Raw genomic sequence first — 20191 nt, 5'->3', positions numbered from 1 at the left:
TGTGTGACCACTACTGACTCATATACCCTTTCATTACCACCTAAGTGAATCCGTTCTTCCCTAAGGGAATTGATAGATGAGAGTTGTCTATGATAGTTATATTTTTGATGCTGAGAGGCTACTTCATTTCTATCCTAACTAGCAGGTGCATTGTTATATGACTTTTAAAAGTGAAGCTTTGTATATTAAGTATAGTATACTCTTCTCTAATGAAAAAAAATATGGAGGATAACTCTTCTGTTTCATCTCATGTATTGCAAATCCTTTAAGGACCAGTAAGAGTATAATAGGGTTGTATATTAATTAGCCATGAGTAAATTTATTAAAGTATAGGTATGGTAAAAATGTTTCTCCTTAGAAATTACTTGACAAAATAAGTAATGAGTGGAGGTTCAGAAATATCTCAATGATATAACCATCATTCTATCACAGTTTTAGCTTATTGAGAAAGTACTTGGCAACTTACCTGATGTTATCAACCTGAGATTAGAAGTACCAGCAACAAATGAGTGCAAAGCTTCCACAATGTAATTCTTCCTGTGCATGATTCTGAATATCTACTATAATGACCTCAAACAAAACCAGACTGCACAGTGTCTCCATGTGACCATCATTTTATGAAAAGAATGGCAATGTTTACTTTGGGGAAAGTTAGGTGATGGTTTAAAAGTGAGCACAGAAAAGCTGATTTTCTTTAGTTTTAAGTTTGAACTTTTGTTGTTTTTTTTGCTCTGCCAAAGTATTGGAAGATAGAAGTGAGAAGAATCAGGGCAGGGGAGACAGGTTTGTCTGCAAGTTCTTTATTGACCAGATTGAGATGTTCTGAGGACAGTGATTTACGTTTTTTCTCTACACACTGAAGAGTTATTTCCTGAATGCTGAAGAATATATGTTTTTGTTTTTGTTTTGAGACGGAGTCTCACTCTGTTGCCAGGCTGGAGTGCAGTGGTGAGATCTTGGCTCACTGCAACCTCCACCTCCCAGGCTCAAGTGAAGAAATCTATGTTTTTATCTGGAGTAGTATCTTCCAAATGTTTTCCCTTGTATTGTTAATTAACACATGTAAGTCTTGGTTTGTTCCTTTTGGTTTGTTTTTGTTTTTTAATAGAAATGTATCCTGTATTCTGTTAAATTGGCCACGGTGTTACATGGTGACTGTAAGAAGTGAGAATTCATATCGTATTTTCTATCTCAGTCCTACAGGAACTGGATTAACCCAGCAAGTCTGCAGTTCCCAAGGTCTTCAGGATGAGGCACCAGTGCAGTTATATAGTATTTTTCCCCCAAAGTGGCATGTTTTAAACTGACAGATTTTCAGTGTTCCATTTGATGCTAGTATTTTCTTCTAACAATAGCTTTTCTCTTAATGATGCATTTTACTTATGTAAACATTTTTTTCTCATAAAAACTTAACCATTTTGCTTTTGATTAATGGAATCACCACTAAGCAATCTTTATAAGATTGTCATTTATATGGCTACATTAAATAACACAGTTCTGTTTTCATACATAGAAATTCTAATAATATAAAAATTATGTAGCCAAAAACATTGAAACTTTTATACATGAAAAGCTTGAGTCACAGAAACCTAGGGTTGAAAGGAACTTCAAGTTCTTTAGCCTTCCCCTAAGAAATATAACTTACAAAAGTGAGCAGAAGTTTTCATATATTCACTTGCCCTTAGGCTCTTAATTTAACTCCACGCTGAGCATTTTCAACACTGACTTTTTTTGAGAAAGGTTACCATAAGGGAGCTTTTCCCTTTCTGCTCCCTCAAATGCATCTATCCTTTTTCTTAGCCTCTCTTCCTTTCCTCTTCTCTCAGAAATATTTCTCTTTACTATCCTTACTACTTGGAGCTTTGGTTCCAGCTAAGTTTGCTTCTTTCAGAAGTTTATCTCCTAATTCAGTTCCAACCAGGGTTGCCAGATTTAGGAAATGAAAAATATAGGACACCCAGTTAAATGTGAATTTCAGACAAATGATGAACACATTTTTAGTATAAATATGTCCCAAATGTTGCACGGGTCATACCCATAAAATTATTCATTGTTTCTCTGAAATTCAAATGTAACTGTATTTTATTGGACAACCCTATGTAAAACCCTTATCCCTGCGACCTTGTCTGTAAATTTCCTTTGCTGAAGTTCACATCTCCATCAGTGGACTGAACTACGCGGAGGACCCTCTTCCATGACTTCATTTTCCTCTGCCTGCAGCCATTTCCATCTGAATCCCGTTCTGTTCTCCCCGTGCTGGTTTCTCAGCTTCCCTGCAGTCCCCCATCGGCCACTCTTCTTGAGCTCTCTCCTGTTGGTGGCACAGCAGTGTTTATTATGCCTGACATTCCTAGGTTACTTGGAGTCCTCATTTACTCTTGTCCTAGCCAATAACAAGTCCTGTTCATTCTTCTTCCACAGGGAAATCATTCCCTCTTTCCCTCCTCGTCTTCACCTCCCCTTCCCCTTCTCCCTACTGTCTGTCCCTGCTTGTCTGTTCCCTGCACTGCCCTCATTCAGGTTTCTGCCCACCCGCTTGCCCACCCAGCCTCCTGCTCTAGACGCTCCCTGTCCAGGCCATCTTACACTGACTGGTTAGTCATTCAGAAATATTGTACCAATTCTACTCATTCCCTTCTTCAGTGACTTACTATTGTCTGCAGAATGAAGTACAAATTCCTTATTCGAGGCCTCACATGCAGGAACTTTCCAAATTGTCCTCTTCCTATTTCCCTGGTGCCATTGACATCATTACTTTGCATCAGTGCTTATCACCCTTTCAGATGCTTTCACTCTTTCACTATAATATATTATTGAAAACTCCCTTCGGGAACTTTTAAATTATGTAATCATTTGGCATACAGATAAAAGGAAGCATTATTTTAGTTTATATCGCTGTATTAGTAAATGTTACATTCTATAGTTTATCCTAATAAAATTTAATAATATTCACGTCATATAAATAGCAAGAAATGTTTTGACTTTTCCCTATTTAACAAATGACACACACTTCCTTGTATTTTGAATTAATTAGGTAATTAAAAATGTGATATTTAAATAAAATTTGAAACGTCACCTCTATTATGTTTGGCTTCATAACTAAATGTATACTGAAATGTACATTATTGTTAACCTATACTGACTGGGTGTGATGGTTCACACCTGAAGTTTTTAATCCCGGCGCTTTTGGAGGCTGAGGTGGAAAGATTGCCTGAGCCCAGGAGTTCAAGACCAGCCTGGGCAACATAGCAACACATGGTCTCTACAAAAATTTAAAAAATTAGCTGAGCATGGAGGCGTGTGCCTGTGGGTCCAGTTACTTGGGAGGCTGAGTAGGGAGGATCCCTTGAGTCCAGGAGGTCAAGGCTGCAGTGATGCTGTGAGCCGTGTTTGTGCCACTGCACTAGCCTGGGTGACAGGGTGAGAACTTGTTCCTCCAAGAAAAAGAAAAACAAAAAACAAAATAAATTATACGACAGCAGAATTCATGACTGACCTGATGTTTGTTAATTCTTGCATTTTGCATTTTTATTTATTATCATTATTACTACTATTTTTTGAGAAAGGTTCTTACTGTATCACCCAGGCTGGAGTGCAGTGGTGTGACCAAGGCTCATTGCAGCCTCAGCCTCCCCAGGCTCAGGCGATCCTCCCACATCAGCCTTCTAAGAAGATGGGACCACAGGTGCGCACCATCACTCTCAGCTAATTTTCGTATTTGTTGTAGAGACAGAGTTTCGCTATGTTGCCCAGGCTTGCCTGGAACTCCTGGGTTCAAGCAATTTGGCCTCCCAAAGTGCTGGGATTTCAGGCATGAGCCACTGCACCCAGCTGCATTTTGCATTTTTAAATCAAATCTCAAATCAACTAATATATTTTCATATTTGCTATATTTCTTTTCTCTACTTTTCTTTTCTTTCCTTGTCTTTTCTTTCTTTTAGAGACAGCATCTCACACTGTCACCAGGCTGGAGTGCAGTGATGCAATCATAGTTCACTGCAGCCTCGAACTCCTGGGCTCAAGTGATCCTCCCACTTCAGCTTCCCGAACAACTAGGACTACAAATAAAAAATTATCCAGTTGTGGTGGTGTACACTGGGCTAATTTTTTATTTTTCACAGAGATGGAGTCTCACTATGCTACCCAGGCTGGATTTACATTATATTTCTAAGTGTTGAGCTAAGAAAGTGGATTGCAGGTTGCTATTTCTAAGCATTTTCTACAGTGAACATCCTTCAGACTTAGATCATCTTTATTCACAATAAATAAAAAGCCAGATTGTATACAGTTCTCCACTTCCCCCTCGTGACTCTCCATTTGTTTTTATTGCACAAGCCCAAGGCTCTGGGGAATATGTCTCAGAGGTGTACCTTACCACACTTCTCTTTATGGGTTTGGCTTGGTTACAAAATACTGTGGCAGCTTCTTGGGAAATCTGAGAAAGGATAGTACTCGTTCCTGTAGTACTTGTTTCCTCATTCTTTTCTCCTGGGCCATAGTATATTGAATAAACAACGAGTTCCTGGTCGATATCTATCAAAATGAAAACAGGGTTATATTCATGTGAACCTCTATTTCGGTGCATTTATCCTCACAACTGGTATTGATTAATATGATGTAATTACATTCATTACAGTGATACATATTTGGCAAACGTAAGATGTTTAGTCATCAGGTGGTTCCCAGTACAGTGAAGTGCTTGAGTGGGATCTCTTCATTTGCCCTGCCATGAAGAGATCTCCTGTCTTCCGTTCTCCATCTGCTGTCTATCCTGGTAGACTGACCTGTGTGGGCTCAGTAACTTGCTTCCTGCCCTCTGGCCTCCCAGTGGGGTCAGCCAATGGAAAACTCCAGCAGGAGATCAGAGGGGAGGACAGTGAACTCAAAATATGTTTTCCCCTTGCATTCTCCCCTGCAAGGTCACCCTGGATTGGCAGTTTCTCCAGACCGAAGATCAGTTCCTTCTCAAGACCACCTATTCTGTAGAACTTTCTCACTCTTTTTGGATTCCAGTAACCTTTCAGGCCTGTGGGGATTAACAAATCTACTACTGCTAGCCACAGGTTTCAGCACTATTCTTTGTGGTTCCCCGGTATACACACACACATCTTTGTTACAAGACCCTCTAAGAACGGAGTATTCCATCTATTTCCTATTGGCGTCCTTGTTGATATAGTGCTTTATGTGGAGTAATTAAACAATCCTGTCAACTAGAAAAGTACCCTCCTTCTATGGAAAAGGAAAGTGCAGCACAGTTACATTCAAGGACCTGCAAAGGTCACATGGCTAATATGTGATAAAGCCAGGATCTGAACCCAGAAAGTCTGGCTGCAGCCTACATGATTTTAACCTAAGTATGATAATATGTATAATACAGTTACTACATTGTTGCTTTAGGAACATTTACACTAACAAAATATATGAAAATTAATCATGTTGATGACAGATAAGGTTGATCACCCAAATTATCATTCTTCCCCACCTAGCCCTTTCATCTGCATACTTCAAAAGATGGTGATTTTTTTTTTTCCCTTTTACCCAGGAAAGAATGAAAGAATGATATTCTTTGATGTTAAGGAATAAGAAGTTCAAATTTTACTTATTACTTTCAGCCCTTTTAGAGAACAATTTTTTGCCAACAACTAAGTATTCTCTTTAAAATATGAACTCTCAAAGACTCAAATTTAGCTTCTTTCTTTTCTTAAGAGCCTGATGTTGGGCGTTAGTATTCATTTCTCAGAATGACCTAGTTTCTACATAATTTTGGTCCTGTCCATTCGTTCCCAGAACTGACGTAGTCGTCATTTTGTTGTCTGCTTTGTGTTGGGGGACATGTCTTCTGCCCTGCCCCCTACTTTCACCACTCATTATTCATTGTTCATTGTCTTCCATATTCATCTGTGGTGTAACCGGTCACATTTTCCATCCTCTTGGGCTTGTGTTGTGGTGCTGCTATGGAATGCAGCTGCAGCGTGTTGATTCTGGACTCTAGGTATCCTGGGTTGCTACAGAATACTGCTTCTAGATGACTTATTTGGCAGTTGAAATTTCTTCCAACACAGCAGCCTCCTAAAGCGTAGCTTCATTTCTTCATGCTAAAATACTAAAAATAAAAAACCAGCCCTGTTCTTTATTTTGGGATCTTTGAATCATTAAAATGTCATAGAACGGTAGCCTGTAATGATACTGGTCTCAGGTATACGCTAACTTTAAAAACGCAATTGGTTTCTAGGAGCTCAAAGAAGAAAAAAACATGCATTAATGATTCAGGTGTTCTTATTGTTAAAAAGAGTACAATTGAATGAGTGGTTGTTTATGCTTTGGGTCTTAGGCGGTTATTCTATAGTGAAGGTCCTGGTTTCGACAAATTTGTTCGCAGTCATTTTTTCTAACGTGGGGGGTTAGGTTATGAGAGAAAGCCAGGGTTTCTTTGCAGTTCACTGTGCTTACCTGGAATCCCATTTGATATTACCATGGGCTAAAACTCTAAAACTGCCAAACTTGGCCAGAAAATCAAATCTGTGAACATAAGCAATCATTTATATTTTCTCAAAGTACTTACCTTGGTGTTGTATTTAAGACTTATTCTGAAATAAACTGTAGCTTTAAGACTAAAGAGAAAGCTGCTTATTAAAAAGTTTCCATTTTGCCATGTGATTGGTATAATTAGCATCTTTTCCATCAAATGTTTTTGCATAGAGAAAGTATATTTTAAGTGTATTTTCAAAGGTTTGTTAAAATAAAAGGGGCAATTCTGGTTGCATCTATTTTTCAAGACAAATTGCTAAAAAAAGATCAATGTGGTAGTGCCTTTTGTTTAAAAAAGTTAGCATTTTACGTACATTCGAAATCCAGAAAGATTTATTAAGCTAAACACCTTATAAAATACGATTTATTCAATTGTCCTGGCAAAGACTTAAGAAGATGTCATGTTGAGCTACTTTGTTTATTTTCATCAAAAGGCTCTTTCATCTGCCATCCAAATAAGAAGATATATTTACGTACAGAGATGGATTAAAATCCAGCCCTCATTATGAAAGAATAAAATTTCAAAAAAGTCATTAAACATCCATTAAAACAAGAGTAGATTTATGCGGCAGATTTTTGCATTGTATTCATTAAAAACTTCAGTAACTGTGAGTTTAATTTGCTGCAAAGGAAAAGTAAACAGATTATCCAAACAGAGGAGAAAATAGGCGTAGAAGTTTTTCTAAAGAGTTAGAAAATTGGAGGAGCTATGACATTCAGCCATCAGTTCTGTCTGCTGGCAACTACTGTGCCCCATGTGGGGTTGGACCCATAGTCAAGAAACACCATTTAAGCCTTCCCTTTCTTTTCCTGTCATATACTCAGCAAAATTTCTCCTCTGGTTAAACTCGATCATCCACCTACTCTATCTCTATGGCTGGGCTGCTGAATATTGCTGGAGTAAAATATTAACTGAGATGATTGAACTCACTATAGACTCATGCCTGCATATTTCAAATGGACACTCAATGCAGCCTGACAGTCCTAATATATTTCTCTGGTATGTTCACCTTCTCACTCTCAGAGATGACTGTTTCCCAATTTGATTCTTCTCAAACTTCCTACATTCCCTTCCCTTGCTCTCACTTTCAGCTTCCTCATACTTCGCTGAGTAAATAGGCCCAACCAATCAAGTACACCCTCATTCTCCCACATCATATCTGCCAGCCTGCATCTGCACCTAATTCCTTGGCCTCCCTCCTGTTACTGTAGTCAGGGCTCTACTGTCCCTGCCAAAGGCCAGTCCTCCATGTGCTTCCTGAGGCCTTGTTGTCTCGCCATCTCAAGTATACTGCACTTGCAGTTTTCTTCTTTTCACAGCATCGCTGAGTTTTCCAACTCTATGAGATCATTCTCATCAGTACATTCTAGTATCTGCTCTCTTAAAATAAAACAATGACCTTCATTTACTCACATCCCTTCTAGCTATTTCTCATTTCTGTGCTCCCCTTTTCCACAAAAACTACCTGAAAAGAGTTGTCTGTCCTCTTGCCTATACTTCACTTCTCATTTATTTCTGGACCCTCTCCAACTAGGCTTCTGTCTTCTCTGCCCTTCTGAGACTGCTCTTGCTTGTTAGGGTCATTAGTGATGTTCATGTTGCCTAAAACCATGGATATGTGCCCATCCTTGTCGTACTTGATCTTTAAGCAGCATTTGACAGGGCTACATTTCTTCCTCTTCCTCTTTAAAATACTTGTTTACTCTTAATTTTCTTTCTTTTTCTTCTTTTTTTTTTTTTTTTGAGACGGAGTTTCGCTCTTATACCCCGGCTGTAGTGACGTGGTCCAGTCTTGGCTCACTGCATCCTCCGTCCCCCAGGTTCAAGTGATTCTCCTGCCTCAGCCTCTGGAGTAGCTGGTATTACAGGCACCTGCCACCACACCCAGCTACAATTTTTTTGTGTGTGTTTTGTTTTGTTTTGTTTTGAGATGAAGTTTTGCTCTTGTTGCCCAGGCTGGAGTGCAATGGTACGATCTCGGCTCACTGCAACCTTCGCCTCCCGGGTTCAAGCAATTCTCTTGCCTCAGCCTCCCGAGTGGCTGGGATTACAGGCATGTGTAATTAGCCAAGCTAATTTTGTATTTTTAGTAGAGACAGGGTTTCTCCATATTGCTCAGGCTGGCCTCGAACTCCCAACCTCAGGTGATCGCCTGCCTTGGCCTCCCAAAGTGCTAGGATTACAGGTAATTTTTGCATTTTTAGTAGAGATGGAGTTTCTCCATGTTGGTCAGGCTGGTCTCGAACTCCTGACTTCAGTCAAACCACCCGCCTCAGCCTCCCAAAGTGCTAGGATTATAGGCGTGAGCCACTGTGCCCAGCCTACTCTTAATTTTCATAACATCACATTGTGGTGGCTATGGAGGTGTCCTCGTGTCTCCCTACATGAGTACCTGCTACAGGGCAAGAGCTGACTAGCAGCCTTCAGCTACCATACCCCTAGATTGAACACAGTGGAAACACAATCCAGGCTTCCTTGGAGTGTTCCCAGTCAATAACTGAGCATGATGGGGATGCTAGAATTGGAACATGCTTTCATTACATGAGAATCTTCTAATTGGCAATGTTGAATCCAAACTCCCCTTTGACTAGGTCAAGTCTTTCTTAGAGCTGAGCTCTTCCTATCTAATCTTTCTATCCCTGTCTCCTTTTACAGATGTCAGATCTACACCAGGTCTGAACCTCTCATCACCTAATCCTGCTTCCTCCTCTTTTATATCTCTCTTGTACGTCTAATTCCATCTTGGTGTCAGATTTCCAGAGGATGACCCAAACGGACACACACTATCCTATTCCCTTACCCACTGTTCTGTCTTCTTTCCCTGTTCCTTCTCTCCTTCACGAGCCCTTAACACTGATGGCTCCATCCTTGGACCAAGTCTTCTCTTCTTGATCTCTTTGTGATCTCATTCAGTTCTATGACTTTGAATATATTCTTTATGTCATTGACTCTCAAAGCTGTATCTCTAGCTCTGATCTCTCCCCAGAACTCCAGACATCTGTATCTAGTCACATTCTTCACATCTCCACTTGGGTATTTATGAACATCTCAAAGTTGGTATATTTTAAGGAACTCTTGATCCTCTTTATCCAAATCTGTCCTCCCTCAGTTGTCCTTTTCTTAGTAAATGGCTCCAGTCATTCTGATTTGCTCTCTTTTCCTCGTCTCCCTTCAGCAGGTCCTGTCAATTGAACTCTAAAGTATCTTCCGAATCAATCAATTTGTCTCCATTTTCGTTCCTGCCACCCTAATCAGTTTTGCAGCAATCCTCTAACCCTTCACTCTCTTGGCCACTTATAGTCCATTCACCACTCACTAGCCAAAATGAGCTTTTAAAAATGCAGATCATATCCAATCATCCCCCTGTTTAAAATGCTTTATAAAGGCTCTGTCAAACTTTGCATAAAACTCAGACCCTACCTTGTTTGTAAAACCCTGCCATCTGGCCTCTACCAGCCTCTCAGACCTACCTCCTCCTTTCCTTTGCCCAGGCTCAGCAGCTTTCTTCTGTTTCCTAAAATAAGACAAGATTGTTCTTGCCCTTTGGCCTGTTACCTTATCTCTAAGTGTCCTCGGATCTCAGTTTTACTGTTACCTCCTCAGAAAGGCTTTGCTGGCCTCTCAACCTCATTAGAAATATCTAATCATGGCGGGGCATGGTGGCTCATGCCTGTAATCCCAGCACTTTGGGAGGCCGAGGTGGATGAATCACAAGGTCAGGAGTTTGAGACCAGCCTGACCAACATGGTGAAACCCTGTCTCTACTAAAACTACAAAAATTAGCTGGGTATGGTGGTGCATGCCTGTAATCTCAGCTACTCAGGAGGCTGAGGCAGGAGAATCGCTTGAACCCGGGAGCTGGAGGTTGCAGTAAGCTGAGATTGCACCACTGCACTCCAGCCTGGGCAACAGGGCGAGACTCCATCTCAAAAAAAATAAAATAAAAAAGAAATTATCTAGTCACATTATAGTGCATTGCTTTATTTGCATTCTCTTCATAGTTCAATTATGCACTGAATAAGGACGTTTAGATCATTGACAGACCACATATACAAAAGTTATCCCATAAGATTATAATACTGTATTTTTACTGTACCTTTTCTATGTTTACATGTGTTTAGAGACACAAATGCTTAGTAGTGTGTTACAGTTGCCTACAGTATTCAGTACAGTAACATCCTGTACAGGTTTGTACTTCAGGAGCAATAGGCTATGCCCATGTAGCCTGGGTGGGTCGTAGGCGAAACCATCTAGATTTGTGTAAGTACACGCTATGATGTTCACACAAGGACTAAATCTCTGAATGAAGGATTTCACAGAATGTATCACTATTGTTTAGTGATGCATAACAATACTTATGCTTTCTGATCTTTTTCTTGTTTATTTATTATCTGTCTCCCCGATTCATACATAAGTTCCATGAGAACATGGTTCTTTTCTATCTTCTTATTGCTGCATTCCTAGCAGTGAGACCAGTGCCTGATATATAATATGTAGTAAGTATTCATAAATATCTGTGGAATGAGTAAGTTGACAGAATTCAGAATTTCACCTCAATGAACATATTTTTTTCTCTGAAAGAAAAAAAATGGTGAATTTTCCAAACTCTACACACCCCTATAATTCTTCCTATATTCATCATTCCCCCAAGATGTACTTTTCCTTGAATTTGTACATAATGCCAATACAGTTAAAATCCCATTTTAGTGGATTCCACGGGGCATGCTATTGGCTTTGTTTTAGTGGAATTTGTCACAGGGCCAGAAATTGCATTTCCAGTCCATAGAAACTAGGATGAAGCTGCCTATTGTCCATTTCTCCGTGGAATTGGGAAGGGAAGAGTTCTGACTCTGAAATGAGAAGTGCGATCTATCTAGTGAACCTCCTGCCTCCTCTCTAGGCTCCCTGATATTTTACATGGAATGCTGGCTTTGGGTTTTTTGTTTGTTTGTTTGTTTGTTTCTGACTGAAGGATTTGAGTATTGGAAGAAGTAGGGGTAGTTGAGGAAAAGAAAAAAATTAAAAGGCAATTACGATTTGTTGACAAGAAAAGATTCTAGAGTTATTTTTTAAAACATTAAGGTAAACAGTATTCTCTCCTACTTTTTGTAGCATAAAAAGATACATCCTCAGGTACTGTTTTCATACATGAAAATATACATGAACAAGGGCCAGAAAATGAAACAAAACAAAACAAAACACCGTTCCTATTGTGAAGTATTTGGTGTTGACAGTTTGTTGTAAATAGAGAAGTGAAGGTCTTTTTGTTTTTGCTTTTAATTGGGTATTATGAAATATGCAAACATCTTGGTTATATTATGAAGATCTTTCCTTCATTGTAACAGTCATTGTGTTCAAATTGAATCATCAAAATTTTGGCTTAATGTTATAGTATAAAAATGTCTTCAGTTACTTTTTATTTTATTTTATTTTATGTATTTATTTGCCCAGACTCAACTTCTCAGCATTGAGTTACTTTTTGAAGTCATTTATTAAGAACTTTTATTGGCTTTCTCAGACAGACACATTTATTCCCTCTTCCTTGTACGCAAAGTACTTGATACATGGCCTTTATAATATTGTAATTGTATTTATCTGCCTGTGTCCTCTACACTGACCATACTAAAGACAAGCGCTGTGTTTTATTCACTTTTGCATTCTCCACCTGCAGTCCTTCTTCTGTTCCCTATTTTACCTAATATAATGGGACAAAAAGGGTTTTAAATACATGTTTATGGAATGGTAGCACCACTTCTGTGGTTACCTTAGCTTATTGCCTTACTTTTATATCCACTTACTACATCTTCTACTGCCCTTTTTAGCAAAGCTGCTTGCTTGATGACCACCTATTTCTAGTCTTTGTCAAGTTGTCAGAGTAGGATGGGATATTTGCTTCACTGCCTGTTAAACTGCATTCTCTCTCTTTTAGTTCTTAGATTGAGGTCTTCATTGATAAGCCCATCATGTCTCTGTCTACTATCTGTCCATGAGAAAGGTAGCTGACCCATTTCTCTTCTACAGTTTCATATATGCCTTAGTGAATTTTGTATTGGTGTTCTCCTGTTTATTGTATTGAACTCTAAGTTGTTTGAAGGCCTATCTAAACCAGTCAGTGCATACTCACTGAAAGCCAGAGCTATGATGGGTGCAGCGGGAATTACTGACAAATATTAAAGTGCCATGTCTGCCCTTAAGAAGCTGATAGTTTGGTGAATTAAAAACTAATTATATGCCTGGGCTTGGTGGCTCATGCCTGTAATCCCAGCACTTTGGGAGGCTGAGGTGGGCGGATCACTTGAGGTTCAAAACCAGCCTGACCAACATGGTGAAACTGTGTCTACTAAACTTACAAAAATTAGCCAGGCGTGGTGGCGTGCACCTGTAATCCCAGCTACTTGGGAGGCTGAGGCATGAGAATTGCTGAACCCGGGAGTTGGAGGTTGCAGTGAGCTGAGATCATGCCACTGCACTCCACTTCACTGCAACAGCACGAGACCCTGCCTCAAAGCAAACAAACAGAAAAACTAACTATACTTGTTTTATTTGAGATGCCAGAACTTTAAAGACATACTGTTAGGTTATAATAGCTTCCATGTAAGAAAAGAAACCCTGCCGGCCAGGCATGGTGGTTCACACCTGTAATCCCAGCACTTTGGGAGGCCTAGACCGGCGGATCACGAGGTCAGGAGATTGAGACCATCCTGGCTAACACGGTGAAACCCCGTCTCTACTAAAAAAATACAAAAAATTAGTCGGGCATGGTGGCACGCTCCTCTAGTCCCAGCTACTCGGGAGGTGGAGGCGAGAAAATCGCTTGAACCCGGGAGACGGAGGTTACAGTGAACCAAGATTGCGCTACTGCACTCCAGCCTGGGCAACAGAGCGAGATTCCATCTCAAAAAAAAAAAAAAAAAAAAGAAACCCTGCCATGTATTATCTATGCATTGACTGTAAGGCTGATCTCCAGTTCAGAAACATGGGCATTCTGGATAGTATTCCATGGAGATAGAATGACATGTTCAAAAGCCAAAGGGAATTTGAGAAGAAGTCAAAGGCTCTAAAAATCCCATTGGACAGATGACTCCTCTGTTAACTTTTCTTCCATCTTCCTTTCCCTGTCCCCCACCGTTCCATTTCTAGGTACCTCACCCCTGGTGGTAAGGTAAGCATCAGTGAAGATAATACTGCCCGAATATCCCTTAAAAATGATATGAGGTAAGCAGATTAACTGGACTCTTTAAAAAGAGACTGAGATATCATAAATTTGGCCTTGTGAATTCATGTATCAGTACACACAGCACTGTCTTCCACACAAGTAGGTACTGTTTGTACCGATTAAATGATGGTTCCCTTTTGTCTTTATCTGTTTTTAATAACAGAACTCTAATTGTATATACAAATTGATGTTTGGGCCAAGTCTGTTTTTACAAAGACGTTAGTTATAAATTTAGCCCAACATATTATTTCAACGTGTGCTTTGTAACTTATTCTTCCTTTTAAAATGCTGCTGTCATTTGTTTGTTGAACATCAGTATGTAATTTTTTTTTTTTCCCTGCCGTGGTGAATGTCTAGGAGGAAATACTGCTCTCTGGAAGAGGGTACTGGGGCCTTTTATGATTTATTTCTTCAGTTATTTTATTCCATGGTAAAGACTCCAAAATGTTCTATTGTAAAGACTCCAAAATGTTATAGAAGCTTGAATAGTTTCAAGTTAATTGTTTTAAAATCTAGCCTTTTGCTCATCTTTCAAACTTAACAGTGTCCTGACATGTCTGAGGTTTGGGAAAATTTGGCTCAAGTTGATGAGGGGGTCTAATATAGGTCTTTATTGCTGAGTGAAATTCAGTGGTTTTGGCTCATGGGAATTTGTGCAAAATTGTTGGTTCGTTTGATTTGGTTCCCTTTGGGCTACACCCATGAAGTTTTCTTTGGGTTTAGCTTGGTGATCCCCACCCCACACCAAACTCAAAGTGGAACACAGTGGGAATGTTGAGGTTTATACCTCAAGCTATAACTCATCCTAGAGCTTTACCCAGTTTTGAAAAAAAGAAAAGCCTGGCCTAGATTTTAAATCTGTAAGTAAAATATTTATTGAAACTAGACTAAACAATCCCAGAGTTAGTTGAGATCTTAGAGGTCATTTGACCAAACTCTCCACCTGATACATGATTCCAAGAGTCAATTTAAAATGGTTTGAAGTCTTTTTAATAACTAAAAACTTCCTGCAGTGTTCCATATTTATCCATTTGGATCAAACCTGTTGACTTTGTGGACCAGGTTTGCTATATCCATGTGAATTTTTTTTTCTGTTTGATTTATCAAGAACCAAGGGAGATGTGTTAAAAACCTTCAGATGCATATACTTCTACTCATAATTCTGTCAATTTATGCCTTATATATTTGGAGGTTATGAGTTTAGAATTGTTTCACCTTCCTGAAAATCTTTTCTTTTATCCTATGTAATAACTGATTTTATCTCTTACAATTCTTTATATCTTAAAGTCTATTTTACAAAATTATAGGTCTACTATATCTTATCTAAAGCCAACAATACAGAATATTATATAACAGCAACAAAGGGTCTGGGCCAGCATTCAGTAATCAAGCATATTGATAGGATCACAATAAAATGTGTGAACCTTTACACTAAGTGGGATATATAAAAATATGTATTTTTTGTTTTTATTTTCAAGCTTCTTATATCCTTATGCTTTAGTTGAGTCTCTTTGTAAATGACATATAGATGATTTTTACTTTTTATTCAAGTTTTAGTCAATTTAGTGGTTTGCCAACATCTGCAATCATTTCTATCATGTTTACTTTCAATTTAACCTTCTTTTTCTGTGCCTTTTTCTTTTTTCTCCCATCTTTCCTATTGCTTGTTTTGTTGACCAACTTTTCCTTATTTGTTTTCTCTGCTAATTATTTGGAAATTTTGTACTTTCTTTTCTTTTAGTGGCTATTGTTAAACATTTGTAAGCATACTTGACTTTCTGATATATATGATTAATCACATACCTCCCATTTTCTCTTATTGTTATTAAATGTTTTAATTCTATCTTGTTTTTGTATGACTCATTAGTAATTATTATTTTATTTAAAAATCTGTGCATGTTTAGATTGTCCCCCATGTTCTCCTGGTTTCTTTGCTAAGGTTGCCTGTTTTCACTTCTTTCTGTTTTCAGTTTCCTTCTTCCTGAAGTACATCCTTTGATGGCTTTTTCAGAGAGGATCCATTAATGATTAAATCTTTCATTATTTATTTCATTTGATTTACATATTAGCTGGGTATGGAATTCTTGGTTGACAGCATGTTCTCTTAGTATGTTGAAGATATGATTCCATCACTGTTTATCTTTTGCTTTTGAGAAGTCTGCTTTAGTCTAATTAGTCTTTTTCAGGCAATGTCCTTTCTTGCATTTTTTAAAAGAATTTTACTTTGTGTATGTGTTTTATGGTTTCTCAGTGATGCATCTCAATGTGGATTTATTTTTATTTATCCCAATTAGAACTGATTGTGCTTCCTAAATCTGAAGATTCATGTCTGTCACCAATTCTGGAAAATTCTCAGCTATTCCTTTTTTTTTTTTTTTTTTCATATTTCCTTTCCTCCCTTCTCTGTAGTGCCTATTTATGTCTCATATTAAACATACATTTTTCTTTTCATTCAGTGTTATTCCTTAGACTTTAAAAAATATATTTTCTTGCTTTTTATTGCTGTTTCTTGCATTTTGGGTAATTTCTTCAAATATTTCTTCTAGTTCATTAAGTCTTTTCTCACCTATGTCTAATCTTCCATTTAACCCTTATATTGAGGTTTTAAAATTTCAACAGCGATCTCTTCATTTTTAGAAGTTCTACTTGGTCATTTTTTTTTCCTATCTGTTTCTGTGTTTCATCCTCAAACCACTTACTTTTTATATTGCTTTCTGTGATTGAGATTTGCAGGACATTTGGGTAGTGCAAATTTACACCTCAGTTATGTACAAGGATAGAGTCAATGGTTACAAATGCTGAAGGAAGATTTTCTTTTCCTACCCATAGTTCAGGCAGAAAGGCAAGTTTCTTTGCCATTCCTATTAGTGATAGTTTCAGGTTTATAAAGCTATCTTCAATTCAAACTACACACTCCCTATTGGCCTAAGACCCTGGTTTCTGATGTCAGCCTTCTTTCACCATCCCACACTCCTATGTGTGCCCCAGCATTAGTGCATAAGCTTTTATTTTGCTTTTCATTTACTTCTTTGTTTTTGGTTCTTAGATATTTTCCTTACAGTTTTGCAAATTTAACTATGCATTAGAAGGAGTATATATTATATTTTATCCAGAATCTCTAAGTAGATTTTAGAAGGAGAGATTTTAGGCTTTCTGGACAGCTATAGTGGGAGAATTGAAAGTCTGAGTCATTTTGCATTTCTGTCTCCTGTACTAATGCAATTGATTTGTTTGTTGTTATTATTGTGCTGCAGGACTTTTTATTGATCCCTGTTACTTTGTAAAATTGTTATTGTTAGGTTTGGTCTCTCATTCTAGCTTTTTTGTCTTTAATCCTGACTCAGTTATCTAGTATGTTAGTTTTACCTCCTCACCCTGAGTCATTTGTAAATTTGATGTGCATATTATCTGAGTATTCCATAAGTGTTCCGTAAAAATATTAAACAGGAGCCATTCATGTACATAGTCCAGGGATAGGCCACTAAAGATTTCCCTGTCAGTGGATATTGATCAGAACTCTTTGAAACTGTTGCAGATGTGTCCAACTCTGTTTGTATATTTCAGTTCACATTTCCACATTTTACCCACAAGGCTTGTTCTTAGGGAACTTGCTCAGCTCGGTTCAATTAGATTCAGCCCATATTTCTTAAATACACACTCTGTGCCTTTGTGTATATGGTATGCATAAGAGATATAAAGAAGAATAAGCCACAGCTCCTTCCTTCGTGATGCTCATAGTCTGGTAGAGGAAAAATTCAGGTAAGCAAAAAAGCCAGCCATATGATCATCTCTTTCTGCATTTTGCTCAGGATCAACTTCTACATCACTGGTCTATAGCTTATGGCACCTGTCCTCTTTCCTTTCTTGTTAAGTCATAGACATACCAGTTGAATTTATACAATTCATTTGTGGGGAAAGTTTCACAAGGCTAATTTTTCCATATATCTTCTCTGTATAATCTATTGTTAATAAATTCATTTAAGTATTTTAAAATCCTAAAATATCTTTTTGTCAGTAAAGGGTGCTAAAATATTTTTAAAATATTACTTTCAGATTTTCTTTTCTTCTCTTTTTATTCCTATTCTATTTTCCCCCTTGGTTAATTTTATTTTTCTCAAAATTCTCCCTTTCTTTTCTAGACTTTGTATTTCCCCAAAGAACAGTACCAGATAGTCTCATATCAATTTGCTCTTTTTTGGCCTGGTGCCTTATATTGACTTTCCTGTCCAAGTCTTTCTACTTGTTCTAAGACTTCATCTCACTTTTTATTATTGGCTTTTCAAGATTTGTTAGGCAAACAATTTTCAGTGAAAGAGCTTAATTTAGTTAAGCACTAAGTTTTTATCTGGGCTAGAAATTTTGGATCTTACCTTTACTCTTTTCTCACTGTAACCCCAACCAACATTCATTAATCAGGAAAATCTGTCAATATTTCCTCTTTGAGGCATTTTACATCTGTTTCCAAAGTTTTATTCCCATACTTAGTGCCATAGTCCATGCCCTTATCTTTTCTCAGCCGACAATGGGATAACCTCCTAAATGTTTCCCATTTCTTCTGACATTAATCTTAGTCTTTTGTTTTTCAGATTATGATTCATGTTCCTGTAGGTTATAAACTCGATTTACTTGTTCATGATCATAACTTTTTAATGATGTAAAATAGAACATATACAGAATATTGGGGTACATGGTACATAATAAGAGATTTCATGAAATTGTTTTAATTATTTACATATATATGCTAACTGTTAACTTACCACTTTTTTTTTTTTTTTTTTTTGAGACAGAGTCTCGCTCTGTCGCCCAGGCTGGAGTGCAGTGGCCGGATCTCAGCTCACTGCAAGCTCTGCCTCCTGGGTTTACGCCATTCTCCTGCCTCAGCCTCCCGAGCAGCTGGGACTACAGGCGCCCGCCACCTCGCCCGGCTAGTTTTTTTTGTATTTTTTAGTAGAAACGGGGTTTCACCGGGTTAGCCAGGATGGTCTCGATCTCCTGACCTCGTGATCCACCCGCCTCGGCCTCCCAAAGTGCTGGGATTACAGGCTTGAGCCACCGCGCCTGGCCAATTTACCACTTGTAATAGGAGATTATAATTGTGTTGGTTGTCCTTTGAGGGGCATCTATCTAGCATCTGAACCTTTCCCCATGATTAGAATATTCCATATTATATGAGATTTGGTAGGATGTAGGGCCTACTTCCGTTATAGAAGCTAAAAAATAGCCCAAGTCTTGTCTTTCCCAGCATCCCTTGCAGCTAGGTTGCTTACTTGTAACCTAAGTTTGCTTAATCAGATGCCTGGTATGTTTAACTGGGACCTACAGAAGCAGGGAAAGTGAATACCAAGGCTGTTGGTGGTGGCGGACACTAGCATTTGGCTTTTGAGGCAGCAGCAGCTGGCAGCCAGTGACAGCAACAGGGTCCTCATCAGAATTGTTCTGGTCATGGTTTGGGTATAATTCTGGCTACCTTGCTTCCTTTTGCTCCTGCCTATTTTCTGAGCTGGCACTTTAACTTCCTGGAAATTTTATGAGCTACTCTAGTTTCTTTCAACCAGTTTCTTTTCTACTTGCTATGGACTGAATTTTGTCATCTCTCCACTCCTCCATTCATATGTTGAAGTCCTAACCCCCAGTGTGACTATATCTGGAGGTAGGATCTTTAGGAAGTAATTAAGGTTAAATGAGGTCATAAGAGTGGGGCCCTAATCAGATAAGACTGAGACCTTATAGGAAGAGGAAGAGAGAAAGAGAAACCTCTCTCCTTCATGTGAGGATGCAGCAAGAAGGCAGCTGGCTGCAAGCCAGAGACCTCACCAGAAACCAAACCCTGTCAAGCCTTAAGTGTGGACTTTCCAGCCTCCAGAATGTGAAAAATAATTTTTTCACAGTCTTTGGTGTTTTGTTATGGGAGCCCAAGCTGACTAATATACTGCTTAAATCAAGTAGAGTTGGTTCTAAAAAGAATTCTGAAAAGTTCATAGGGTTGTTGTAAATATTAACTAAGATTATGTATATTATTTGTCACATGGTAAATTTTCAACAAATGATTGTTATATTATTAATAGTAGTATTCATTAAGTCCTCAAAGTCATTGATAGGTTCTTGGAAACTATGGCTTTAAGTGAAATGTGTAACAAAACCAATGTTACCATAAGCTAATTGATATAAACAAGAGTTAAGTTTCTAGCTGGGTGTGGTGGTTCATGCCTGTAATCCCAGCACTTTGGGAGGCTGAGACAGAAGGATCACTTGAGTGCAAGAATTTGAGACCAGCCCAGGCAACATAGTGAGACCCTGTCTCTAAAATAAAAAAGTCAAGTTCCTACACCATATTTCTGGTCACGGAACCATAACCAAACATCTAAATAAAGATCAAAACACTTTTAATATTAAACATGTAAGGTAATTATTTGCCTGCTTATTCCAGTTCAGGGTTGGCAACAGCT

General features: G+C 38.4%; 1 protein-coding gene across 5 annotated transcripts in view; it reads left to right on the top strand.

The window, feature by feature from the left end:
- The window catches only part of KIF6 (kinesin family member 6), a 378196-nt gene that overhangs the window by 33461 nt on the left and 324544 nt on the right, over positions 1 to 20191 (top strand). Inside the window, exons 1-2 of one of the 5 annotated variants that reach the window (XM_009205069.4) lie at positions 5711 to 5992; positions 13670 to 13744. The exons of 2 other annotated variants lie outside the window; for them this stretch is intronic. In XM_009205069.4, coding sequence (XP_009203333.3) covers positions 5955 to 5992; positions 13670 to 13744 — 113 coding nt within the window. In that variant the 5' untranslated portion in view covers positions 5711 to 5954. Of the gene's footprint in view, positions 1 to 1195; positions 3214 to 5710; positions 5993 to 13669; positions 13745 to 20191 lie in introns of those variants that run through there. 2 more of the 5 variants (XM_021937218.2, XM_009205067.4) reach the window with 2 other exon arrangements.

This window comes from Papio anubis, chromosome 6 (assembly GCF_008728515.1).
Source record: "Papio anubis isolate 15944 chromosome 6, Panubis1.0, whole genome shotgun sequence".
NCBI lineage: Eukaryota > Metazoa > Chordata > Mammalia > Primates > Cercopithecidae > Papio > Papio anubis.
This window is presented reverse-complemented; position numbering and strand designations above follow the sequence as displayed.